Genomic DNA, 26,562 nt, shown 5'->3' on the forward strand with positions numbered 1-26,562 from the left:
TAGTATTCATTTGGGTACTAGGTTCAAGTCCATTTTCTCCCTCTTTTTTTATTAATCATCTTTATCGACATTATCATTGATTCGTTTCTTATTAATTAATTTTTTTCCATTCATTTTAGTAAATATTTCAATAACGATGACAACTTGACATGCAATGAATTTCGCTAATAATCAAGTAATCATCAAAGGTACGTCCGCGATATTATAGTATTTTTTTATTATACAAAAATTTAAAGAAAAAATTAAAATGGAACCGATGGTCCGACCCGCCCGTCCCGTGAGTTGGAACCGCCGGAACCGCCTCATGAACCGCTAAGGAACCGTTTGGAACCGCCCGGAACCGTTCGCGACAGGTTCCAAATGGAACCGGAACCGGGTGGAACCGGAACCGGGTGGAACCGGAACCGGATGGAACCGGAACGGAACCGGACCAACCCGGACCGTGGCCATGCCTACATGGCCCCAATGCCAATTCTAGATCTCTAGAGAAACGCGCCCCTACTTGTATAGTTCTTCAGGCTTCAACTATTACCATAAAAGGTTTTTGGCCTTCATTTATAACCAACTAAAAAAACTATTCATCAAAAATATTTTTTGATTTTTGATAAATCAATTTATAGGCAAAAAGTAAAAAAAAAATTAAATAACTAACACAAAAATCAACTATCAAACACCTCCTATATTTTTTGCTATAAAATAATATGCTACATGCTAATCATATCAATCAAGTGTAACGGTAACAATCCAATTATTATCAATCACGTTAGGGTGTTCAAAATAAATCCAACGATTCGATCTTCTAATCGAACTCGAGTTTAACTTGATTTCAAAATAATTTAAAAAATAGAAAATCAGTGTGGAAACAAAATCAATCTTAAGTAAACCCTACAAGTGTAATCCAAAATCAATTCGAAATCAACTCGAAGATTGGTATGAACATCTCTACGTCTAACAAATACTCCCTCCAATTCATATAAAAGAGATATTTGCGTTTTGACAGTATTCAATTATTACTCTTAATTGGTATTTTATTCTTAATCTATAAATTAAAACATAGTCAAGTAAGATCTTGTTTGATTCGTCTTAATGTAAAGATTACTAATATCCACTTTTATAATATATTGTTACGTATAATAAGAATTACAAAACATTGAATAAGTGCATTAAATAATGTGAAAAAACTTGTATATAAATAGGAGGGAGTATTAAAATAAAAAAGTTAGATACTTGAAAACGATGGATATTTACATCTGGAAGAAAAAATCTTACAAGACATTGAAAATCGAGCCTTAAAGAAAGAACAAAACAAGGAACCCAGCCAGCAGACTGATTAATAAACAATGATTAGAGTATTTGATTGGGTATGATGATTATCTTCTCCACATCAGCTCTTACGCTAATCCAAATCATTCACCCCCCCTTTCGCTCTTCTTCCTAAATCCTAACGTCCCACTTAATTCTCTTATAGAATTATTGTTCTATAATTCTTCTATTTTCTACAATGAGCAGTGAATGTGTGACGGAATTATCCATGGATTTCCCACAAAAATCATCATCTTCTTCACTCGATTTGATGGATTCTGCATCTGGGAATCATGGGTATTTTCTCTTTTTCGATTTTCTTAACTTTGATTTGTGTGTAATTGGTATTTTTTTCTGGATTTTTATTGTATTTTGTTTTGATTTTCTATGTGGGGTTTGTGAATCAAATCAGATGCAGGCATTATAGGAGAAGATGTAAAATTAGAGCACCTTGTTGTAATCAGATTTTTGATTGTAGGCATTGCCATAATGAAGCTAAGGTATGCACAATGCATGACGGAATTGTCTTGCGTTTTCTTGATGATTAGTTTGATAATACTGTTTTGAAAACGATCGCCAAATACTTACGATGTTAAGAACAAACAACAATGAGCAAAAATAAGTTTGACAAAGTAACAAACAAGGACACAAAAATTTAAGGAGGTTCACCCAATGATGGCTACGTCCTCCGTGGTGTGTAGTTATGTTTATATTATATCAAATGAATACAAACAACACTTCAATATGAAGAATTACAATTGAGATAGAGATAACAACAATAGGCTATGTGTTTGGCTTAAGGGTTGTGTTTGATGTGTTTTTACATACTTGAAGTGTGGGTATGAGAGCCCTATTTATAGTGCTAGGTACTTGAAGATGAATGGCTCACATAAATACATAGTTAATTTAGGGTAATGAATACTATGAAATAACTCTAAGAACTTGAAAAGACATTATCTCAAGAGTCACACACATGAGACTCTTCACCTTAATCTTCATTAACACCAATAATTCCCATGAATACTCTTCACCTTATTACACCCTTTTGGATTCCACAACTCAAGAGTCACACTCATGAATTCATCCCATTAAAGAGCACTCAAGTCATACAATAGTATACTCCCATAATCACATTAGTATACTACTATTCATAACATGTTTGATTTGATTTTAACCTATAATCTGTGTTTGATATTGAACAGAATTCTGTCGAAATTGATCTTCTGGATCGACATGATATTCCGCGCCATGAGATTAGAAAGGTTTTATTCTCATCCCTTTTCATGATTCTTGTTGTTATATATTCTGTCTCACAGAAATAACCCAATTACAAATGGGTTAAAAAATTTGGGTAAAAGCATTAAAAAGTATGTGTATGGAAAGACAGGAAGAATGTGTAGAGTTAATATTTTGTATGAGAATTAGAAAAAGAGTGTGCATCATCATCATATCTAGTCTATCCCGCCCATAAAAATACTATGACCACGGTCTGGGAGTGAAGAAAGGCGGCAACCATACCTACAAAAGAGGATGCGGCCAAAGAATCCTCAAAGGAACGGATTAAAAAGGAAAATAAGGTTAATTATAACGGTTCCTTGCATGATTTGAGAAGCTAGCGCATGTTACAAATTCGAATCTCATCCACCCTTAGTATATACTTTATTTCATTTGGTTTTGAATTATAATTGACTATATGTTTAGATTGAAACGGGAAATGAAATCACGTGCACTTTTTATTCATTATTTATGTTAAGCTGTATATGATGTTTTGGTGAAAACAACATTCTTCTGTTGTTATCTAACGAGGGTAAGATTGTCTACATTCAACTCCAAAAACCCACTTAGTTAGAAGCCATTTTAGAAAATTAGAAAAATGAAATGTTGGTTTTCTTTTACCAATGTAAACTTCATGTTCCTGGGCATAGTTTTTTTCGCAATGATTGCATAATTTGTTTCGGTTTATGTAGCGGACATCTTTGACATTATTGCAGTAAGATTACAAAAAAGTATGCTTAACAAACTCATTTCTAAGATTCATTGCCAGATTTGTAGTCTTTTTTGCTGCTCTTTGTTTAATTTCTTGATTCTTTTTCCAATGTAGTCCAAATTTCATATGTACTTTAGTAATAGATGGCGACATGGCGTTGTGATTTTCTATATATTTCCTGATTAGGGATCACTACTTCCATCAGTTCCGTCTTTTGTAATGTTCTTTGCTTGTGGTTTTCAGGTTGTATGCTCTCTATGTGGTGTGGAACAAGATGTAAGCTATAAAACTCTTAATCATGCTTATTGTTAGTTTAGGACTTGTGGTAAGAGAACGAAGTTGAGAATTCATGTAATTTATCCGTATGATGCAGGTTCGACATAATTGCATCAACTGCGGGGTTTTCATGGGGAAGTACTTCTGCTCAATATGCAATTTCTTTGATGATGATGTAAGTATCCAAGTACTATATAGTACCTAATATGCTTTCAATTTGGATTTGGATTTGGATTTGGACTTAGATTCCGATCACAGGGCATACTCTTGGTACGATTTTATGTCTATCCATTCATTCATCTTAATATATGTATCTTAATTACACCAATCCATTTACAACAATCTCTCGTGAAAGCCAAATATATAATGTCGTAGAATTTTCCCTATAGCCTTATAATTTTCTACAAACAGCTAGTCTCTTGAGAGGCCGTCTCTTTGAGAGACATATCTCAAGTCCAGCGCATTTAAGATTAATGCCTACTTATATTATCCTTAATGCTTACTTACCGTATCCGTAATGCCTACTTTCAATATCTTAAATGTCTACTTACATCATTCTTAATGCCTACTTATAATATTTTAAAAAATATATAATGGGTCGGCCCAATTAGAGATGGTCTCTCAAAGAGACCGTCTCTCACAAAAATTTGTGTTCTACAAATGGAGAAAATAGTAAAAACAACTTCTGCTGCTCTTTCTTCCTTAATTTTTTCAAAGATATGTGATAGATCGTTGAATTTTAAAGTTGGAATTCGCCCAAGCTTTCAGTTGTACACTTAAATTCGGGGGAATTTTTGAATCTGCTCAAAATGCGGCAATTTAAAAAAAAACGGCATACATCAGATGATCCGTTTGATCAGCTGAATATCCATAATATCTCAGGTGATATGCATCAATGCGGTCCATATCTTCACTATTAACAATACTTCTGTTGCTGTGCTGTAGGTCTCAAAGCAGCAGTACCATTGTGATCAATGTGGAATTTGCAGGTACATGTCCTAGCCTATATGACTCTTTGGTTGTTCTACGATTGCTTTTACAATTTCGGATTACTCTACTTTTAATCAGAAATACATTTTTCTGAGCATATCTTCCCTATTCATTAGCATCGCTGGCTAAATTAATTATTTCTATATAATCAAGTTTCCTCATTTAGCTATTATACGTTTACTTAGCAGAATTAAGCTTTAGTTACATTGATCAAATATAATAGGTAGTTAGTATTGTAAAGTGTTTGTGTATTCATTTGTAACCGTAAGTGGTTCTATTCATGCAGAACCGGTGGAAAAGATAACTTTTTTCATTGTTCGTCGTGTGGTAAGAGCAAAGAACTTTGGTTTGAGACGCCCATCTTGTCCTTTACATATCGACTTTGAATTGATCCAACTTTTGTCTATCCTACCTTATTAGGTTGTTGTTATCCAAAAACTATGGAGGGTACACATAGGTGCTTGGAGAAAGCAATGCATCATGATTGTCCTGTTTGTTGCGAGGTTCGTATTCGTTCTCAATATTTTTCATTTGTTCTTACATTGTCGGAGAGAAGACGTTATTGGCGAAGTAAATAATCCACAGAATAGTCCAAGAAGCCAATGATTTATAGCTCTTTAGTTTCAGTTTATAATGTATTAAAATGACTCATTAAATCACGTGCACTTATTTATGTGTAGTTGCAAATGATATTCGCTATCAGGGTTCATTTGAAAACGACATGTTTATTATTATTTTTTATTACAAAGATAAGATTTCGTATATCCGACTCTTCCAAACCCTGGTGGTAGCCATTTCATGGCTTTGGGATACGCTTGCATCTTTATCTTTGTTACCTCATCTACCATCGTCTGCTCATCACTTTCGAACTTTTTGCAGTTTCTATTTGATACAACGAAAGCTGTGAGTGTACTTGCTTGTGGGCATACAATGCACTTGGAATGTGCTAAACAGATGGAGCAGCATTATCGGTAAGAGATCGACCTTACTTGGATTGAACTTTCTGTTAGCTGTGTACATGGGGTTTTTGGTTATAATTTGTGAGCAATTTATCGGGAGAATGATGATAGTAGTAATTAGAAAGGTTAATAAAAAGGGTTATCAGCCTAGTCACCAAAGACCGGAAACTTCCTACCGAATCTCATTTTGGATACTTTGTTCGCGAAACTATAGATTACATTTTGAAACTTTGTTCCCAAACTCTAGATTAATGTTCTAATGAGAAAATGTTTCAATCTATTAGATAAAAAGGACTCCATCCTATGAAACCTACGTTTCGGAAGCTCTAATAGTGTAGCGGTAACGGAAGTTATATGGTCACCGTAACGCCTAAGATAACCCTTGATGCGGCCTAAAACAGGGTTTTTTACACCTTTACAACACGGGAAATATCAGTTCATATATTTTGAAAACCTTTACAACACAACCAATGCGATGCGATGTGGCCTTATTTTTACACTGTCTCTAAAATAACGTTTTGCGTTTTCGTTTTTGTTTCTTGTACCCTGTCATACTTCCGTTTTATGTAACTTTGCTCTATTCTTCTATACCAATTAGGCTAAAAATGTGCTATAACATGTTTTCTAACTCTTTTCTATTGTGGTAAATAACCTTATCTGGCAGTTTTTTTCAGACAGTTAATATTTAAAACTTTGCAGGTATGCGTGCCCAATTTGCTTGAAATCTATGTGTGATATGTCAATAGTTTGGAGGAAGCTAGACGAAGAGGTTTGTATCCTTGCACTATCTTCATATCCAGTGTCACATGATTCACTAATCGCCTCGCGAATCGCAAATCGAAAAAGGCTAATTATGATTGGTTTTAAACCATTTTTAGCGATTCCAATTCAAAAGGCGAACTAATAAACGAATTATGTTTCACTGTTCATATCTTTGTTCTCTTCTATTATAATTGTCGACTTGAAATCGTGCATTGCCAATTTTCAGGTAGCGTCTACACCACTGCCTGAGGAGTGTCAGAGGATGGTAAGCACAAGCGCACTACGGTTGCTTTAAACAAGCTCGGAAAATTTCCTATCCGTGCAATTCTAAATCATTTGCTTTGTTGTATTAATAGGTGTCGATTCTTTGCAACGATTGTGAGGCTAATTCTCAAGTTCAGTACCATGTATTGGCTCACAAATGCCCGAATTGCTTATCCTACAACACAAAATTGCGATGACGACTATTGAAGAGCTAATGGAAGTTCCAAGTTCAGTACGGACGGTTTAGAGGCGCGGGAAAATGATATTAGAATATGATCAAATGCTCGATTAGGCCTCCTTAACAGAAGATATACAGTTTCAGATCTCCAGTCGCTCGTTCTTGAAACGGTATTATTAGTAGAGAATACATAATTGCAGGTCTTTCTCGAGCCGAGAGTTACTGATTGGTTCATGAAACGATAGTATTAGAGGAGAATGCATAATTGCAGGACTTTCTCGAGTCGAGAGTCTTATTGGCTGCAACTCCCTTTTATCTCGTTTGTTCAGTTAAAAGTTAAGGGGATAAACATGATTGCTCTATATTGTTTAGAGGGTTGTGTACCCTTTTTAAAAGGGATAAACATCTTGACTGTAACTGCATATTTTGGCCTACAATTCATCAATTGAAAAGCTATCATTCTTTTATTCTTTAGCTTTTTATTAGGGTTTGGCATGTTGGACTAATTAGCTGAATCTACTTCATCATTGGATTCAGTATTTGGATGTTTGTCTAAAAGATTAAACCATGCATGTGCAAGCACTTCCTCTATTTAGTGTAAAAATTAATTTGTAGTTGGAAAACAAGAAAAAAAAATAGTAGATGATAGAAATAAATGATTAAGATAAAGAACGAGAATAACAATATAAATGATATCAAAAGAAATATAGTGAGAAGAGCATATGTTCTATCTATACTTCTAATCCAAAAGCGTGTGAGAGGCATGAAAGAGTATAACATAGGTAGCATATATCTCGAGAATTCAACTATCATTTTAAGTTTATAGTTAAGTTAATGTCTCGATAGTTTTGTTCTATACTGCTTGAATTGTCTAACATTTCATAAATTTTCATGCAAAACAAAACAAATTACAAAACATATAAAGTCAATTTTCCTTCAACAATATAAAATCAGGATTAGTCTAGTCATATCATTCAAGCCCAACCAATCTGAGAGCAAACAAAACTAGGAAAAATAAGAAACAAAAACTTTCACCATCAAATCAAATTTTATTTCAGTTGAAATATATATTACATTTTTCAAATAAGATTTTAGATTTAATTCTCACATTTTTTTTCCGCAACGTAACTTGGAGTAAAAGAACTCCCAACATATCCAAATGGAAAAAGATAAATGTAAAGAAAAAACCTTATCTACCAACCACACAATATTTTTGTGTCAAATTATTAATCCACGTTATATTTTGGAGGCAAACATATGATACCATCTCTAAGACTTTATAGTCAGAGTAGTATGCAAAGCCATAGTCAGCAAACAATGTTTGATTCCACCTACCACCATACTAAACCCAACAAGTAAAACCAACAAGTACTTTGTACACCGTGATCATAATTTTTATGAGTAAGATATACCGAATACGCGAGTATAATGACGATGTTTTTAGTACATCGTAATATTTATCAAAGCTCAAACCTGTTTGGGATCAAAAATCTATTAATATTGAATTGTATAACATGTAATGCATAAACAGAGATATACGTGTTGGACTCACGTTATACTAGCATTCTAGATTTGTCATTGATAGGGGTGAGCAACAGAGCTATTAATGGGTGAAATTCGGTCATATCTCAACCTCAAAAATCAGTGAATATGTAAAATCTGTAGGATATTTAATCCATAAATTATATAACTCTGCATTTAAATCACAATACTTGTTGGTATCGTGTCAACATATAAAACTACTTTATTACCTATACGGCTATACTCCCAACGAATTTTTATTCGTACACTGAAATTCTTTTTAATATCAATATAAAAAATTTCGACCCTTTAACCTAAAATTATAGTTTCTCCTTAATTTTTAACCTAAGATATTTAAATTCATGTATCCATCACATCCCAAGTGAAAAGTTTATGAAGGAAAAGTATCTCTAGTGAGTTATATGGCCAGCCGTATTCGTCAAATAAAAGTCTTTGATTCACCAACCACGATACTAAACACACTAACTAAAATTAAATCAATTTACATTTGGTCTGCAGACAAAATATATACGTAGACCTAAAAAAAATATTGACTCACCACGTTTTTTAAAAAAAGGAAAAAAAAAATTGTTTTCCAAAATAATTCCCCAAATAAACTCAAAATTATTAATGTAATATGTTTGACCATGTAATTCGGATAAGATGGGAGAATCTCTTACTGGTTAGGGAAGGGTGAATTAGCTGTTTATGAATGTGAGGAGAATTAAACTTTTGTTATAAGAATGAAATTTGAAAGGTTAAACTTTTAATTACTAAATTAATTCATGCCAATTAATATTAACTAGTGTAGAAACATGTGTAATGCACGATTTTTTTAGCATCAACATATATCAACATATGATATTAAGAAAATAAAGCCAGAGATATTATGTAATAAAAATACTCAATTTTGACAGTTATATGTATAAATTAATTCTGCAATTTTGAAAACCATCAACAATATATTATGCAGTATATTATATTTTCTAATTTACTCAATTTAATTATGAATAAATGTTAGTCAAAGATATTTTAATAGTAGAGATATTAATCAAGATCAGATGTCATGTCATTTTTCTTTAGCTAATAAATGAGTTTTATTTGGCAAACTCTCTTTTATTGTCATCCGAGTTGTGACAATGCTAATTAAAAATATTTTAGTGATGGAGATATTAGTCAATATCAAACACTCATTTTTCCTTAGCCAATAAATAAATTCCATTTGACAAATTCACTTTAGTCGTGACATTTAAAAATTTTTAAACTTTTTTAGTATAATGTATGATTATTGGGAGATGATAAATTAATATTTGTATTTCAGAAATCTTTCTCAGAAAAGGAAACATTACAAAAACAAATAAAAAAGAATTCAAAAAGAAAAGAAACAAAATAGTCTTGACCAAGGTAGCTCATATATATATATAAATATAAATATAAATATATATATATATATATATATATATATATATATATATATATATATATATATATATATATATATATATATATATATAACAATTTTGATTATGAAATTATCAAGTAGGAGTGGTAGTACCAACTTTCCCATCATTGTTTACTCTTCGTACCACTTCTAATTTACAAATTAATTATTTACTTAAAAAACTTTTAAACAAATAAACTATTTAACTAAATTAGAAAATGAGTCTAACAATCCGAATTATAAGAAAAAACGTAATTCAATACAACATATAAAAGAGATTCACTACTGAAATCAATTAATAAAAATAAAAATTAATCCCTAAATATATAAAGTGATATATTATATTCAACAATCTCTCATTTTACGAAAATGTTGGGTGCATCAGTCTTTCCTTTTATATTGAAAATAAATTGGAGGGCTAATTAGTCATCCGAAGCTTGATTGAGCACACACCAAAATTTGACGAAATAGCTGGACATCCACCAACTCCACCCCTTTACGTATACCTTTTAATCACTAGCATGCGGCCAATATGGTCCTAAAAATAACTCTTATAATCCACCTACCCCTTCCACTTAGAACATAATAAAAATCTAAAATGTTATCTAGCAAGTTGGTACACACTAGAAAAAAAAAACCGTGTACAACATTATAAATAGACCTAAACCCTTTGTACAAATTTCCAAACAAATTTAATTTACATAAATATTCATACATACCTTTCAATATACTCTAAATAAATCATCTATTATGGCCCTTGCACAAGACACTACTCCCCTCGCGTTAACGGTTACACGAGGGGAACCTGAGCTGGTGTATCCGGCACAACCCACCCCGAGAGAGTTAAAACCCCTCTCGGACATTGATGATCAAGAGGGGTTACGGTTTCAAATGCCGGCTATTATGTTCTACCGAGCTGACCCTTCTTTGCAAGAGAAAGATCCGATTAAGGTTGTGAAGGATGCTCTGGCTAAGGCTCTCGTGTTTTTTTACCCCTATGCAGGTCGACTAGTCGAAGGGCCAAAACGAAAGCTCGTTCTCGACTGCACCAGTGAAGGTGTGCCCTTCATTGAGGCTAAAACTGATGCTAGACTTGAGGATTTTGGTGATGAAATACACCCACCATTTCCTTTAGATGAGTTGTTGTATGATATTCCTGGTACTGATGGCATGATTGGTACTCCTGTGCTCATTGTGCAGGTAACTTATAAATTATAATTATTTTTTTTGTTCATCATATTTGTATATGCATCACTTTGTGAATGATTAGGCTCAGACTTGTCTAAGTCATAATCTGAGTCATTTGATTAAATACTTAATTGCTATTGAATTGTGTAACAAATATCACAGAATAACAGTGGCCCTGAGATTTCAGCGTTTCAGGGTTCGAGGGCGAAAGATAAATTATGGGCCCTAATTATAAAACATATATTTATAATTACAATATTTATAACATCAAAAAATGTTACACTAATAATAGAACTTTATCCACTTTTTGTTTGATAATCATGCATTTGTAATTCAATAATTAATAAATAAGGTAACAATTATCATTAATAGCACTTTGGCTTTGTGGTTAAATGCATAATATAATCACACAAGGTTTTAAGTTCGATGCATACGAAAGCAAAATTTGTCTATTTTTATCGTGGGCCCAAGGTATAGGCCTTCTTGCCCTTGCCTAGGGTCGGCCCAGCAGATAAATGACAGTCGATGTGATTCTATAAAAGATAGTTATTCGGCTTATTTGATACTAGTGTTTTAGATTCGACCTTAATAGCTTATGTTAAAATTTTGATGATTTTAGAAATTATAGTTCTTTAAACCTATATATAAATATAGGGCAGCACAAAAAATAAAAAAAATAAGGATAATTAATCATAATATAGCATCTAAGGAGGTAAATAATATAGAGAAAAAAAAAGTATATACAACTTTTAAAAATTAGAGAATTTGCAAAAGATGATTATAGTTAAAGTAGGTAAACTAGTTCCATCATGTAACAAAATATTTGGTTAATTAAGAGTAAGAAACTCAAAAGTTGGTCCAAGTACTCCACCAAATAATTGTTTGCTGTCTTGTCTGTAAAGTGAATAGTTGAGGTATTGATTCGGGTCGATTTATAATAAGGTGGTTTGTATCGGTTCAAATTCGGATATAGTCTTGTGTTCACGTGATTTTTACACGATTATAAATTTATTTTTAAAGTCAAATTAAAGTCATTTCAATTATAAAATCGAATAATTAAAAAATCGTCGAGTTTATATTAAAAAAACACAAATTCCTCATAAAAACAATAGTTAATGCTGACTAACTAGATTTGCACCGAGCCTAACCAAATTCACTTTTTCCTCTAATATTTTTTTAAAAAAATCTCACTAATGGAACGTCATATCTCCTTTGTATCCTCTTAACATACAGATTATTGATTTTATTTTATGAGCGAAATATATCAAATATAAAATGAGTGTATTTTGTTTTAAAAATAATTTATTACTATATTTCCTTTTAAAAGAAAAAATTAAAATAAACAAAGTGTAATATTATGGGTTTGTGGCCTATGGAAAAAAAGATTTTTTGTTTTTTTTTAAGATCTTAGAAAAAAGGAGCTAGGTCTAAGAAGCTTCTGAAAACTTTTCAATAAATATGATTAAATTACAATCATGATGAGAATGGGTGATGTAAATGAGTAAGTAAATGAATAAAAAAGAAATAAAAAAGAAAGCCCTGCATTTTTTTTTAAAAAATTATTTATTATTATAAAAATAAAGTAATAGAAGTATGAAATAAGAGATATTTCTTTCTCTTTTTTCTTTCCCATTTTTTTTATATCTAACATAGTGAAAATAAAGGTAAAACAAAGTTTAGATTAAAAGAAAATTAATATTTTGTTTATCATGTTCCTTATAAAAGAAAATCAAAAGAAATTAATTTTTGAAAGGATGTTTGCTTATAACTTAATGTCAAATTTTTAATCATATGTCTTAAATTATTTCAGTTTAATTTTTGTCAATTATTCACTTTTTGTCTTAAATTTTCATCTATATATTTAATTTACATTTCTATCATATTCGCACATTTCTTTCACTATCCTACAATATTTCTTTTATTTTTTTTTTCTTGGTCTCTCCACTTAATACCTATGACACAAATTTAACACGTTATTTTGTGTTTCATTTGATATATAAAATGTGTTGTTGTAAAGTTCAAAAAAGGGTCCACTTGACCACTTTGATGAGTCTAACAAGTCCAACTCACAAAGGAATATTAGAGTAGTCTTCAATTTAATTGATAGAAAAGCCAATGGTCATGAGCTAACACACACCAACAACAACCTTTTAGTCAACAAAAATATTAGATTTTTGGTAGTTGTTGATAGTTTGAAAATATTCTCTACTTTCTCCATCATGTAGTTGCTTACATGTAAAATTTCTCATAAAAAAATATTACTTCAATCAAGTTTAAGTGGATGACCATAAAAGAGGTAGACAAATAAAACTCAATTGAACTAAATTAATTATAATTAACATACAGCGTAAAAATACATAAATTTTAAAAATGACTTTAAACACGTTACTCACAATTCTATATGATGATCTGAGTACTCACCTTTAGGTGCCAAGAAACCAATTTATTAGACCAAAAGCTTAAAACTTACACAAGACTTGTTTGATTAGAAATGTGAATCTACTTATGCTGCATAGAATCTCCACATACCTAATGTACGTTAAACATTATTCCATTAGAAATGAGTAGTGAGTGTGATTTGACTCCGTGACTTTCATCACATTAGTAATTGATACCAAGTTAATTTTAAAGAACCAACTTAACCGAAAGTTATAGTTGTAGTCTCGGAATATTTTATGTGCTTATAGGATGTATTGTGCATTTGTGACAGGTAACACGTCTAGGATGTGGTGGATTCATCGTAACCCTACGAGCGAATCATGCAATCTGCGACGGTACGGGAGTAATGCAACTCATGAATGCTGTTGGAGAAATGGCTAGAGGCTTCTCAGCACCGTCCGTCTTGCCTGTTTGGGATCGCGAGCGTTTACTCGCAAGAGAATCGCCAAAAGTGACGTTCCCACATCCCGAGTACGAGCAACACGAAGGCGACAGTCATGCCCATGGTGATCCCAATCTTGTTCAAAAAACATTTTTATTCGGTCCAAGCGAGCTCGCTGCTCTACGTCGACATGTTCCTACACATATCAAACAATTTTCTACGTTCGACATACTTAGTGCTTCGTTGTGGCGTTGTCGTACCATCGCACTTGGATTAGACCCTAATGAGAAAATTGCATTATGTTTTGCCGTCAATGCGAGGAATAAATTTGATCCACCACTTCCAAAGGGTTATTATGGAAATGCATGTGCATTTCCCGCGGTTTGTGCAAAAGCCGGGGATATTTGCAAAAATGATATTGCGTATATTTTGGAATTGATAAGAAAAGCGAAAAGTGAAGTTAACGAAGAATATATGAGATCAATAATGAATCTTATGGTGATTAAAGATAGACCACATTTTATTACACACCAAACCTATGTGGTGTCGGATCTAAGACATTTAGGGTTTGCGGACGTGGATTTTGGGTGGGGAAAACCCGTTTTTGGAGGACCCGCAAGTAACGGGTCCATCCCGGATGCAAGTTTCTTCATTTCATTTAAGAATAGGAAAGGTGAGACTATGATCATGGTGCCTATTTCATTGACTCCTTCGGTTATGGACGTATTCATGAAGGAATTGCAGGAGATGCTTCAAGCACATTCTTAAATATACATATTATCCTTCGTTTTTTTTAAAACTATACTTCTCGCTTTTAGGTAAAAGCTAATCTGAAAAGAAGTATGGCAATAAAAAATAAACGGGATATAATGTGAGCTCCTTATCTTGAGGCTTGGACTTTATTGAACTTTCTTATTTCAAATTAAGGTTTTAGTTTATTTTGTTGATTACTTAAAAAAAGTATTATTGTGGAGACAAATAGTATCATTCAAATGGTTTCTTAATGCTTTAAATATGAGTACATATAGTTCCACGTTGGAAGTAAGTTTGGAAAAAGTGAAAATGTAAAAAGAAAAATGTTGCATTTTGATGTGTATTATTGATTTTTTTTTTTAGTGAACGTATTATAGGTCACTTAATGGAATGCTAGAGTTTTAGAGTTTTATTGTTAAGTGTATATCTTAAGTCTCACATTGAAAACTAAAAAGCATTGATAAACATAGAAGTGATTCAACTTTAAATAATTAGATTGAGGTCATTTGAAAAGATACTGAAAAAATCCGTACAGGTTCGATCAAAAACAGACAATGTTATACTAATGAGAATCATTATTTACTATTGATGGGCCCAACAATTAGTATCAGAGCTGGAGGTTTAACCGGGAAATACGTATACAATGGATTATACAACATAGTGAGTAGTATGTGTGGTCCTTGGTCTGGGAGAACTATTGTTGAGTATATATCTTAAGTCCTATATCAAAAAAGTAAAAAAATGTTGACAAACATATGAGTGATCCAACTTTACATTAGTATGAAGCCTTAAGAAAAAGTGCCCAAAAACAAATCCTACGTGTGTTGTAGCCTAAAAGTAGTTTCTTGTGAGATCCATAATTTTTTTAATACGAGTAACTTTTAAATTTTAGTAAATTTTTTATTTCACTTATATTTAAGATTCACACAAGATAAGTGTTGACTACATACAAATTCGATAATATTTCATCTTAAAACCTATTGGTAATTGGAGGAGTAGTCCATCAAACTTATAAGTTGATAAATTTCTCTCTAATTTTACGATGTAAAATCACAAATCGATTATTTTCCAAAACTTTCACCCATGTTAGCAAATACTAATCCAACTTCAAAGTAGAGGTGTTCTTTCCGGTCATCAGGTTGATTTCGAGTTATATGTTTCCGGTCGGTTCCAAATTGGTTTGTGTGCACATTACTTTTATATAATTTAAGTCGAGGCAAATCGAATTCAATTCTAAAATCGAATGAATATCAGCAGATTGTTTTGAACACATCTACTTCAAAGCAACATACCAACCGACAAGTTCCAAAAATAAAGTTTGAGAAAGTAAAAACAAAACTTACTTTTCTTTGACAAATAAATTTAACAAATGAACAAAAAAGCTGGAAATAGGAGTACAAGATAAACTGTTTGTGCAGCAGAATCCAGAGAAATTGGAATAACACTTTCACTGCTTAACTACAGTGCTTTTACATCTTTAAGGTACCCTAACATTTGAAAACCAGCACTAGATTCCAAAGCAGTTGGACCACCCCAACTGTATCCTTAACCCAAAAACCGGACACCCGGTCAGAATTATCCGGTTTTCAAAAACCGGATAATTTAACAAGTTTTTAAACCCGGATTTCAGATCAGATAAATTTGAACACCCCTAATAATGATCTCTACTCCTACCATTAATTTGATCACCGCCATTCAATACTAGAGCGAAAATTCTTGATTATCTAAACAAGCGAAAACTTACAGCGCGTAACACTAGCTATGGCACTCTTTCGAATGAATTATAATCCTGGCTCCTGAAGTTAGCCTGTTAGGATAATACAAGGCGGAATGTTAGTCGACATAAAAGATGATGTGATCGAGAACTATGTGAATATCGTAAGAGTTGAAACTTAACTTTCTTCGATTTTAACGACCTTTTCCTCTTCTCTGAAGGAATTTACTCGTGTTGATGGATTTTTCCCTGATGAAGGCTCTGATATCCGTTTACTGCCACCATTTGATGAACCATAAGATATGATACGTGATTCTCGACCTCCATCAGAGGAAACTCGAGGTTTATCTGAAACAGGAGATCTTAATGATTCACTTCTTGGCTTGCTAAGAGAGGTTTTGATCGACTTTGGAATGCATTTCGTCTTTGTGGAGGGTGCATCCTCGTTGTTTGTTGTTGAATCCGGTTGCTTTGAAGATCTGTGAATGAAACAACTACCGAAGTTAGTTCACTCTTATACATTTACATATCATTTTCAAAATGTAGATAAATGTTATCATCCAAAAAGTAGACGAATAATAGGTTCATAAGGTATCATCCCATAAAATCGCAAATTTGATATTTCAGTTTGCTACACTTCTTGTTTTCACGCTATCCAATGTAAGAATCAAACAAGATATCACTTGATTATATTTTTTGTAATAGATAAAGAACAAGTAAGGTAAAATTGGTTGATGAATACTCATTAGTGATTACTATGCAAGTGTAGCAACTAATAAGAACCCGAGATTGTACGTGTTTTCATGAGAGGGTTTATTGCCCAATAACAATGACTAAGCAAGATTAAGTCATGAACCAAAGAACACATTTTTAATCGATCAGCTCAAAATCACCACATTAAACAGGTTTTTTATGCTGAGAAATCGAACCTGTGTCACTTGGACTCGAATACTGATATCAGATATTGGTACGTGTCCAAGTGTCGAATACGTCTAAATATTCAAATTTGCGCCTAAAATAAAGTGTCTAAATGCAGTATCAAGGATCGGACATGGGTTCGTGAAGCAAAATGAAGAGCCTGAGTAACATATCGAAACTATCCAAAGTAAACAACATCTAGTTACACAAGGCAAGATTAAAAGAAGTGCAAAAGAAGTAATAACCTGTCGGCATTGTACGAGGAAGACCGCTTGAGAGTACGCCCTTCGCTTTGTTGTTTTGGAATTTTAGTCTCAACCAAACTTCCACTAAAGTACTCTTTCTCTTCCAGTCTGAGACCCATTAATCTTGAGTTGTCTGACAAACAATCAAGCTCTCCTAACATAACCGAAGTAGAGTATAACGGGGAGGGAAATTTTGAATCAGAAAACCTCGGCCTGTAGATAGGTATCAGCCCAAAACTATGATCTTTTACTGATATTGAGCCACAAGAAATCAGCTGCATCAACATGCTTGTTGCTTTCATTTTACTACCGGATGGCATACGCATATCTTCCTCTTCTAGTCTTCTAAAGCTGTTAATCTTACTCAAATCAGACCTAATTAAAGATTCCAATGTTTCCGCCTTCCCTCCAGATGACGATGCACTTGAGGAAGACGGTGGGGACACAGATTCCCCAGGTACCTCTACATTCGGTTTTATACTATCAGTATGAGCTTGGGAATTCTCATGGTTTTCACCATCTAATGTTGCTTCTTCGGTTGAAACACCTCGAATACACGTTTCTTTGTTTTTGACTTGTCTTACATTATCCTCGGTTTGAGTTGATGCATCAGTTGCACCGTCACTCTTGGGTAACTTGTATTCGGTCAGACTCAAGGAAGCACCCCACGGAGAGTGGCTTCCTGCTCTCGACTCAGGGGAGACGGCTGAGGAACCTGAACGTTGGGATGGAGGGGATATCTCCTCTTCACGGGGATGTTTTGCTTCTTTGTCGTCAGTACTCGTTGAAGGAGATGTATCATCCTGGCTTCTAGAACTAGGTGGTTCAGGCAATTGTTTTAAGTTGTGCATCCTGTAAACACCAACAGGGCTGAAACGACCTGAAAAAAAATTGTTCGTCATCTTGTATGACCATCAGTTAAGAGATGCCAGGTTTTATCACTTCATCATGGAATGATGCTTTATAACAGGTTTAACACCTGCTTTATAACCGTTCAAATTTTCTGTTTTCTGTTGGATAGTTGTTTGTTCTAGTGACTTAGAGAGGGAGGCTAGACAATTTTTGGGCCCTCGGCGAAAAATAAAAAAGGGCCCTTATATAAGTAAAATTTCGGTTATTTTTTCTCCAACTATGTAGTTCAATATTTATGCGCATAACTGAGAAACCTAATGTTGCAAGTTCGATCCATGCTAGAAACTACTTATGCAAATACTAATTTAATTATAAGGATTAACTCAATTTGGGCCCACTCATGAGTTGGGCCCAAGGCGGTTGTACCTCAAAACTACCCTCAGAAACGGCCCTGGAGGCAAGTAAAGTAAGCAAAGTAGTAGAGGTAGATAACTAGTGGGTGGAAGATGAGAAGGAAGAAAAGTTCGATAAAATATCTGACTATACATAATATAGTGTAATTATAATCGATATGGACATACTATGGGATAAGTTTACTAGAACTTCAGAAAAAATTAAAACCATAAATTCCCACTCATGTGAATTGTTTTGAAGAATTTGAGCCGCGATGGCAGCAAACTTTGTTATCAAGCCGTCATGGCTGGTTTGTGATCGTTTATGCAACATGCTCTCTAATTCTATAGCATCACATGTTTCTAAAAGCTATTGTAAGTGAAAGACTACCTGAGTTAGAATCATCAATGATCTCTGAACCCTTGAGAATATACTCATCTCCGTGAGCAGGACGAATGAGATCATCTTCGCAGAGATCATGCCACACAAACCCACTCTTGTAGCTTCTGTGTTGGTTTAAACAAAACACAATGAGCACCATATTCCAATATTTAACTATTCAAAAACAATTATACTTCAGATGAACTAGGCAGATACTATGCAGTATTCCTGGCAGATACTATACAGAATCCAATATTTAACAATTCAGGAATATACTGATCCATTCAAATTCGCACTCATCGAGATTAATACTTCCATATGTCACGTTTTCAGAGTATGCCCCCGATGTAAAGCAGAGCCATTATCAGCCAGATACTATACTATACAGTATTCCAGGCTGGCAGTTTATGTGGTGAAGTTCCTGCTATGTTTGATATCATCTCTAATCAGGCAGTTTTTTTATATATCCTCCTTAAACCCCTGAATACTTATTAGAAAAATTTTAAAAAGTGATCTAGATTTTTGTTAGTGAATTGAATGACATGTAAAGGGAGTTTTCTAGCTGGTTATTTTCCTTGACCATAAATGTGATCATTTGGGAGGTTTATTAGTGTACACCACATAAAGAGCTCTTAAAGAGAGCAAAATGAGGCCTAAAGAGTCAAATAAGAGGAATGAGAATCTAAGAATGTGTTGCGTATTCTCCTTGACTTTTAAGGTCCATGAAGTCTGATTCACTTCAGTTCAATTCAATTCAATTCTGATCAATTGAGTTAGTTCAACCTTACCTAATCTAGTAGGAAATCTAAGTGCACTAAGCTTACAAAGAATTCATTATCACAAAAAGTATCTAAGTATGATTATTTGTGAATAGGGATATTTGGCCTAATCTCAAAAATAATAAAAATGTGGTATATATGGAATATTTGGCGCAAAATGATTCAACTCTACAAGTCTACATTTAAGTCACAATACTCACTGGTCTCGCTATCAACATAATAAACTCCTCAAACACCATAAACTCCTAGAAACTTTCGACCATCTCACCTAAAATTCTTTTTGTAATGTTGATATAGATATTTTAACTCATGGCTTTACCTTGTTTGATAGAAAATTACCATATGATTTAATCATTTGATGTGATGAAAAAAAAAAGGCAAGTAATACTAACTCTAAAAAGTTGGTGTCAATGTGTGATAATTTGTTATCATTTCTCCTCTAAAATTTTTCAACAAATCATGACTTTCTACTTTGATTTCTACAGAAGAAAGGTATCAGCATCATTCCAAAGTAATTATGACATCAACTATACATCAAAAGTAAAACCAAACCCTCAATTAAATTATTTTAGTAATTTTCATAAAAGCAACAACCAACAAAAACCTGCAAAAAGTAAGACAAATTCAGCACTTTTACCTTTTACAAGACCATGAATACATTGAAGCCATACCCCTTCCTCTCAAAATGTTCAACCTCTCAATCACATCTGCAAACAAACACCCACAAAAAATTCAATTTCAATTTCAATTTCAAATTTCCATTGACAATTAAACAAAACCCTAATTTAATTTTCAAATAACTAACATTAAATTACCTCTCAGGTAAAGACCCTCAGAAGAAGAAATAGGAACTTCAATAAAATGAGGATGTTCAAGTTGTCGATTTCGACATAGATAGTAAACAACTGGAACTTTACGATTCTGCACATATTTTGGGGACCTTTCTTTCCATACTTTCGCTCTTTCTGGACTCACTTGTCCGTACTTCTTCATCCTTCCTTCCATTTCTCAAATACCCACCTTAAAATGAATTATACCCAGAAAAATTTTAACCTATACGCAAATCTTGCTACTGAGGAGCTTAAAATCAAAATAAAACCCAGATGAATTCCAAATTGACCCAGATTTTGAACTCAAATCTACATATTTAGCTCAATAAATTTGATTCAAAACGGTACAATCTAAGCAAAAATGGCGGATTAGTCATATCCAGATAAATTCAAACCTCAAGTACGCCAATCTTGCTCACCACTGAGCTTAAAAATCAAAATCAAACCCAAATGAACCCTATGTAGTAAATAAACCCAAATAAATTCAAACCTTAAGAACGCCAATGGGGCTCACTACAAAGTTCAAAAATCAAAATCAAACCCAGATAAATTCAAACCTCAGGTACGAAAACGTTGCTCAACATTGCGCTTAAAAATCAAAATCTAACCCAAATGAAGGGCTCCAAAATGACCCAGATTTTGAGCACAAACCTACAACTTCAGCTCAACTAACTAAATTCGAATTAAATGCAAAAATGAAAAGGATAAGGAGATAATTGATGAATGGTGGGGAAGAAAGAAGAAGAGGGGAGTTTAAAAATGGGTAGAGTAAATGCGGGAAGGATGTAGAGGGAACTGAACACTGAATAGTAGTACACCAGTACTGATCAATTGGGACCAAGCAGAGAATGAGGATGTTAGCAATGGCTTTAAATTCAAGGGAATTTGTGTTTACTTTTTTTGTTGTTGATTGCAATTGATTTCCATTTTCCCCCCCTTTTTGGTTATTGTGAATTGTGATTTTTAATTTGTGATCAATTTTGACTGGAGACTGAATGTCTGTTCTGATAGGAGTAAGTATTTATTTGACAGAATGACTTTCTCACTATATCTTGTACTCAAATTCTTTATTAACCGGTGATATGCTAAGTGACCTTTTTGACAAATGACAAGCGGCTTAAAATAATTTAATGAATAATTTTAGGGTATGTTTGTATTGGGTCATTTTATTTGAATTGATGGAATTGGCCTAATTTTATTGTTTGGCTAAACTGAAAAATTAAAATTGGAATTAGCCTAATTCTAACACAATTTTCAATCCAAGTAAAAAATAAACTCTTCATTTTCAATCCATACCTTCCCTAATTTCAATTCCTATTCAGTCCAAATATTTTCTCTCTCCTCCCTTCTCTTCGACATTCATTTGCTGCTCTCTTCTTCGACATTATTGTTGCTCCCATCTTCGACATCATTGCTGCTGCTCCCATCTTCGTGTAAGTTTGAACTGCTTCATTCGCTAATTCTTCATTCTGATTCGTTGTGATTATACTTGCAATTTGTAAAATATTGTGGATTTAGGTATTGTTAGCTAGTTTATTTTTGTGACGTCTGATTTTCTAATGCAATTATTTTTGTGAGACCTGATATTCTGCCCTAGAAATCATCTCACAAATACCAAAAAGTCTATATAAGCTATTAAAATCGCTTCTTGCAGAAACAATCAGATGTTGAGCATAAACTTTATAATTTATTAATGGTTTCAATAAAATAGTATTTGAATAATGGAGTTAGGAACTTGAAGTTTTTGATAGTGGTTGAGCATGTTGTAGTTCTTTGGTTGTATGAGCATATCAGTGTCGCAACTTGCTATACTTCTATCCAAGCAAGGATTTAAAATTTGATTTCTTAATTGTTTTACTCTGTCTTGGTCCTCTTATCTGCCTTGGTCTGTCAGTTGCACTTCACTCTGTTTTTTGGGCTCTAGAATATACTTGTGTTTTAGTTATTAATTTGCATCTACAAGCTTTTATTTATTAATGTTACGATATTATAAATTAATTAAACATTGGTTATATTATGTCTCAGTATACCATGTCTTATGATCGACAAGTTTTTATTGTTAGAAACCAAATTAGAGATGACAATAGTGATAGCGATGAAGATGAAATGGAACTAATTGCAATAGTTAGTGGCTTTATTATGGTTGTAGTGGGAGCATGGTTTGATAGATTTCAGCATAAAGAAGTACCTTGGAACGAACACGAACGTGTAATTAAAAGAGCATATTGGTTAGATTCCCTCATGAATGATAGGATTTGTAAAGAGCAATTACGTATGGATCGGAGATGTTTTGATAAGTTATGCGAGGTTTTAGTTACTAGATGAGACCTAGTTACTACTAGGAATGTGACCGTAATAGAAACTGTTGCTTTTTTTTCTACATACTCTTGCCCATGATCTGAAGAATAAAACTATTGGTGCCGTGTTCAACTCGTTCAGGAGAAACGGTAAGCCGTCAATTCCATACCATGCTCAAAGTTGTGATGAAAATAGGCAAGTATTATATCAAGCAAGTAGATTTCAATGTGACTTATGATGGAGACGACAAGTGGGAGTGGTTTGAGGGGGCACTTAGGGCACTTGATGGGACACTTATTAAGATGACAGTTCCCGTCGAAGATCGACCTAGATATAGAGAGAGGAAAGGAGATATTACTACCAATGTACTAGCTACATGTGATCCAAGTCTTCGATTCAATTATGTTTTGCCTGGCTGGGAGGGATCGGCTTTTGATCCTCGCATTTTAGGGGACGCCCTCCGAAGACCTAATGGTCTCAAAGTTCCTAGGAGTAAGCAAAACCTCAAGTAGCTTGAAATTATAATTCTTTATAATTTTACTTTCTTATATAATTTTTTTTTAATGTCACAGATAAATATTTTCTTGTTGATTTGGGATATTCTAATGCACAAGGCTTCTTGGCTCCATATAAAGGTACACGTTACCATTTAAACTTGTGGAGAGGAAGTGCTCTTACAAACTACAAAGAATTGTTCAACTTGCGTCATTCATCCGCACGTAATACTATTGAAAGAGCCTTTGGGTTATTGAAAAAGAGGTGGGCTATATTGAGGAAAAGTAGCTTTTATGATAAGCAAACACAATTAAGAATAATAGGTGCATGCTTTGTTCTCCACAATTTTGTTAGAGAAGAAAATTTGGATGAGGAGAATTTGTTAAATGAGGTGGACGATGATTTATCAAATGTAGAAGCTTTTGATACAATGGAGGATGAAGGGGAGGATTTCATTTCAACGGCACATGTCTCACCTCAATGGAACAACTTAAGAGATGAAATGTCACAAAAAATGTTCCGAGAATACCAAGCTCGAAGGGGGGCTACTTGATTGTGGTTATTTTTATTCTCTAGTAGTGTAGGTGTGTGAATGTGAATTTAGTACAATGTTTTGTATTCATATGCCAACACTTGTGATTGATTTTAGATAATGAAAACTTCTAAATGTGTTGTTTTGTTTTTGTTATGTAATGAGCAATAAAAAAAACTATGTGTCTTGGAATAAGCAGATGGATGACATTCTTACCCGAGTTTTGTTAGAACAAATCAACAACAAGGAAAAAGGAGATGGAGACTTTAAGCCTCAAGCTTACCAAGCTGTTATTGATGAGTTAAAGAGAGAGTTAGGCATTGCACTTAATGTGGATCATGTGAGAAACCGAACTAAGTCTTGGAAGAAACACTATGGCTGCATCACAGACATCAAGACTTATACAAAATTTAAGTGGGATGATGAAAAAAAAATGATCGTAATCACAATGGAAGATCTACCTCAATGGACAGAATATATTAAGGTATGTATGAGTTTCTACTTGTATATTTCATTGATTAACTAGAGTATATAATTTATAGATGGCTTCCTTTTGTTATGAGTTGTTTCAATTCTAATGATATATAGATGGCTTTCTCCAAATAACAGTTGTACTCTGAGTTGTTTCCAGTTGCATATTCTTGGTTCTTTAAGAATGTGATCTGCTCAAATGTGCTTTATGTACCAATATTATTGTTTCCTAAATTGTGTTACTATTGCTTATTTGCTTCTTCGTTTGCTAAATTGGGATTGTGATCGAGTAGGTAAACAAAAATGCTGCCCCTTCTCGCAACAAGTGCATAAAAATTGGGAAGATATTTGCACTTTATTTGGTGCGGATAGAGTTGTCGGGGATGGTGCAGAATAACACGAGGAGGCAGCGGATGCCATGGAGGGGGAGACGATCTGTGAACGAACAAGCTCTTCTAAGGATCCAACTAATTCAAGCTCTCGCAAGCGGAAAAAGGATAGTGTAGCTGATGCGGTAAATAGTTTTGCCGAGTCATTTAGAGAGCACATGCAAAGCAAGATTAAAGACGCTCCGAAACTCACTTGTCAAGAGATTCACGTTGTTGTTTATCAAGTGCTTGACATTTCTAGGATTCAGACTATGCGGGCAGTAAAGAAGTTTTTGAATGGTAATCCTGACAAGTTTCTGATGTTGAAAGAACTATCGGAGGATGAGAAACTCGACTGGATACTCTTATGCCTTGACGAGTAGTTTGTACGTTACACTTTTTATATTCTATGTTAAGATAACTTTTAATGTGACAATTTCGGATTATTGTAATATCATAATACATTTATTTGCTAATATTTAATAATTTTGGTTGAATGTAATTACATGGTTATCCAAACAATGCAATAGAATTTAAATTTGGGAATTCAATTCCAATATTTTCCAAACAACTATGTGGATTTGAAATATAGGAATTCAATTCTTTGATTTACAAACGAGATTGAGGAATTGGAATTGGAATTTAAATCCATAATTTCAATTTCTTGAATTGAATTACAAAAATTCAAATGAAATTCGTGTTTTCAAACGCTACTTTAGTTTATTTTGATGTAATTAGAGGGGTGGAAGGTTAAATCAGTTAATACTAATGTTTAGTAAATTAGCTCATTGAAACAGCTTATTGTTATAAATAAGTTATTTTTAAACAAATTGCTCATAGCAGCGAGTTCAAAATCAGTTGGTCTAACCAATTAATAAAATCAGCTGGTCAAATAAATCATTGTAGTCAGCTATTAGCCGCTTGCCAAAACTCTCTATTAATTGAAGTTGTTGGTTGATTTGATTAGTTAAAAGTATTGAATAATTATAAAACAATTGTTATATAGATGTTTGGTAAAAATTACTAATATTTGTTTGTTATTGATTGTTAGAAAAGTATGCTAAAATTCATAAGCAATGAGTAAAGCTACAAAGAGTAGTTTTTTGTTATGGCATAGCTTTTCAGTCGGATTAAAAAATATTTACCAAATTACTTTATTGGCTATTTGACCAATCAAAAAACTAAAAGACAAAAATCAATCAAAAAGTCAATTGTCAAACAGTCAATATATTTTAATCCGTTTTTTAAAGAAGTTTCCAACTTTTGATTTGCCAATTTGGGTTGTTTTATTTATTGTTTTTATAAATAATTTTTCTATTTATATCACAAATATTAGACAAAATTAACCTAATTTATTCTCATTTTAATATTTTAATAATATTTATTATTTCACATATTTACCACTAATTTTATAATAATATTTTTCAAATAATTATGGTATTTATATTTTTCCACTACCTTTTTTGAAATAGTTTTTAATATTTATAATCTTTACTTTTCTTAATTTTCTTAACTCTTATAAATATTTTGTATGAAAACTTTTTAAGGAATGGGTGTCAAATGGAGTAGAGAATTTGCTTCAACGTGAACACACACTTCCACCTTATTCTTTAAATGCTTTTTTAAACATCATTCTCTAACTATGCTAGACTTTGAATAAAAGTTCCCTTTAAAAAATTTATTTTGGGGAAGTGTGAGGTTCTCATTGTGTCATTTGTGTGTTGCGTTTTTGCTTATTTGTTCATTTTCATTTATTTGTATCATTTTAAAGTATACTGTTCCCTCTTATTTATTTTACTTGTTCCATTTACTTTTTTACACTTATTGAAGTAATATTTTGCTTC

At 33.0% G+C, this 26,562-nt stretch overlaps 4 protein-coding genes across 4 annotated transcripts; 3 read left to right on the forward strand and 1 right to left on the reverse strand.

Moving 5' to 3' along the window:
• Positions 1-1,300: 1,300 nt before the first annotated feature.
• On the forward strand, positions 1,301-7,185 carry LOC130805786 (E3 ubiquitin-protein ligase RZFP34-like). Its single transcript, XM_057670572.1, has 12 exons — positions 1,301-1,599; positions 1,715-1,802; positions 2,505-2,564; positions 3,533-3,565; positions 3,663-3,740; positions 4,511-4,554; positions 4,842-4,882; positions 4,976-5,058; positions 5,435-5,526; positions 6,214-6,283; positions 6,503-6,541; positions 6,633-7,185. The coding sequence occupies exons 1-12, from the start codon at positions 1,502-1,504 to the stop codon at positions 6,735-6,737; spliced, it is 831 nt and encodes a 276-aa protein (XP_057526555.1). The 5' UTR covers positions 1,301-1,501; the 3' UTR covers positions 6,738-7,185.
• A 3,082-nt stretch (positions 7,186-10,267) lies between these two features.
• LOC130805187 (benzyl alcohol O-benzoyltransferase-like) lies at positions 10,268-14,833 on the forward strand. Its single transcript, XM_057669852.1, has 2 exons — positions 10,268-10,880; positions 13,579-14,833. The coding sequence occupies exons 1-2, from the start codon at positions 10,431-10,433 to the stop codon at positions 14,455-14,457; spliced, it is 1,329 nt and encodes a 442-aa protein (XP_057525835.1). The 5' UTR covers positions 10,268-10,430; the 3' UTR covers positions 14,458-14,833.
• Positions 14,834-15,519: 686 nt separating this feature from the next.
• On the reverse strand, positions 15,520-21,590 carry LOC130805186 (protein SOSEKI 3). The gene is made up of 6 exons (XM_057669851.1): positions 20,540-21,590; positions 20,362-20,431; positions 18,955-19,070; positions 17,320-18,199; positions 16,340-16,635; positions 15,520-16,249 (listed from the first exon to the last, which is right to left on the reverse strand). Exons 1-6 carry the CDS (start codon positions 20,727-20,729, stop codon positions 16,245-16,247), a joined length of 1,557 nt encoding a protein of 518 aa, XP_057525834.1. The 5' UTR covers positions 20,730-21,590; the 3' UTR covers positions 15,520-16,244.
• A 1,432-nt stretch (positions 21,591-23,022) lies between these two features.
• On the forward strand, positions 23,023-23,900 carry LOC130805803 (protein ALP1-like). Its single transcript, XM_057670589.1, has 2 exons — positions 23,023-23,344; positions 23,425-23,900. Exons 1-2 carry the CDS (start codon positions 23,023-23,025, stop codon positions 23,898-23,900), a joined length of 798 nt encoding a protein of 265 aa, XP_057526572.1.
• The last annotated feature ends 2,662 nt before the right edge of the window (positions 23,901-26,562 follow it).

Source organism: Amaranthus tricolor, chromosome 2 (genome assembly GCF_026212465.1).
Source record: "Amaranthus tricolor cultivar Red isolate AtriRed21 chromosome 2, ASM2621246v1, whole genome shotgun sequence".
In the NCBI taxonomy this organism is placed as follows: Eukaryota; Viridiplantae; Streptophyta; class Magnoliopsida; order Caryophyllales; family Amaranthaceae; genus Amaranthus; species Amaranthus tricolor.

What these genes read in the sequence shown, in the direction of transcription:
- LOC130805786 (XM_057670572.1), top strand. Translation starts at nt 1,502, where the DNA reads ATGAGCAGTGAATGTGTGACGGAATTATCCATGGATTTCCCACAAAAA. An exon ending in CGCGCCATGAGATTAGAAAG is followed by an intron (nt 2,565 to 3,532) that starts GTTTTATTCTCA and finishes TGTGGTTTTCAG; the next exon opens with GTTGTATGCTCTCTATGTGG. An exon ending in TTTTCATTGTTCGTCGTGTG is followed by an intron (nt 4,883 to 4,975) that starts GTAAGAGCAAAG and finishes CTACCTTATTAG; the next exon opens with GTTGTTGTTATCCAAAAACT.
- LOC130805186 (XM_057669851.1), bottom strand. Translation starts at nt 20,729, where the DNA reads ATGGAAGGAAGGATGAAGAAGTACGGACAAGTGAGTCCAGAAAGAGCG. An exon ending in CATTGATGATTCTAACTCAG is followed by an intron (nt 18,200 to 18,954) that starts GTAGTCTTTCAC and finishes ATTTTTTTTCAG; the next exon opens with GTCGTTTCAGCCCTGTTGGT. An exon ending in TCCTCGTACAATGCCGACAG is followed by an intron (nt 16,636 to 17,319) that starts GTTATTACTTCT and finishes TTTCATTCACAG; the next exon opens with ATCTTCAAAGCAACCGGATT.
- LOC130805187 (XM_057669852.1), top strand. Translation starts at nt 10,431, where the DNA reads ATGGCCCTTGCACAAGACACTACTCCCCTCGCGTTAACGGTTACACGA. An exon ending in CTCCTGTGCTCATTGTGCAG is followed by an intron (nt 10,881 to 13,578) that starts GTAACTTATAAA and finishes CATTTGTGACAG; the next exon opens with GTAACACGTCTAGGATGTGG.
- LOC130805803 (XM_057670589.1), top strand. Translation starts at nt 23,023, where the DNA reads ATGCTCAAAGTTGTGATGAAAATAGGCAAGTATTATATCAAGCAAGTA. An exon ending in TGGTCTCAAAGTTCCTAGGA is followed by an intron (nt 23,345 to 23,424) that starts GTAAGCAAAACC and finishes TTAATGTCACAG; the next exon opens with ATAAATATTTTCTTGTTGAT.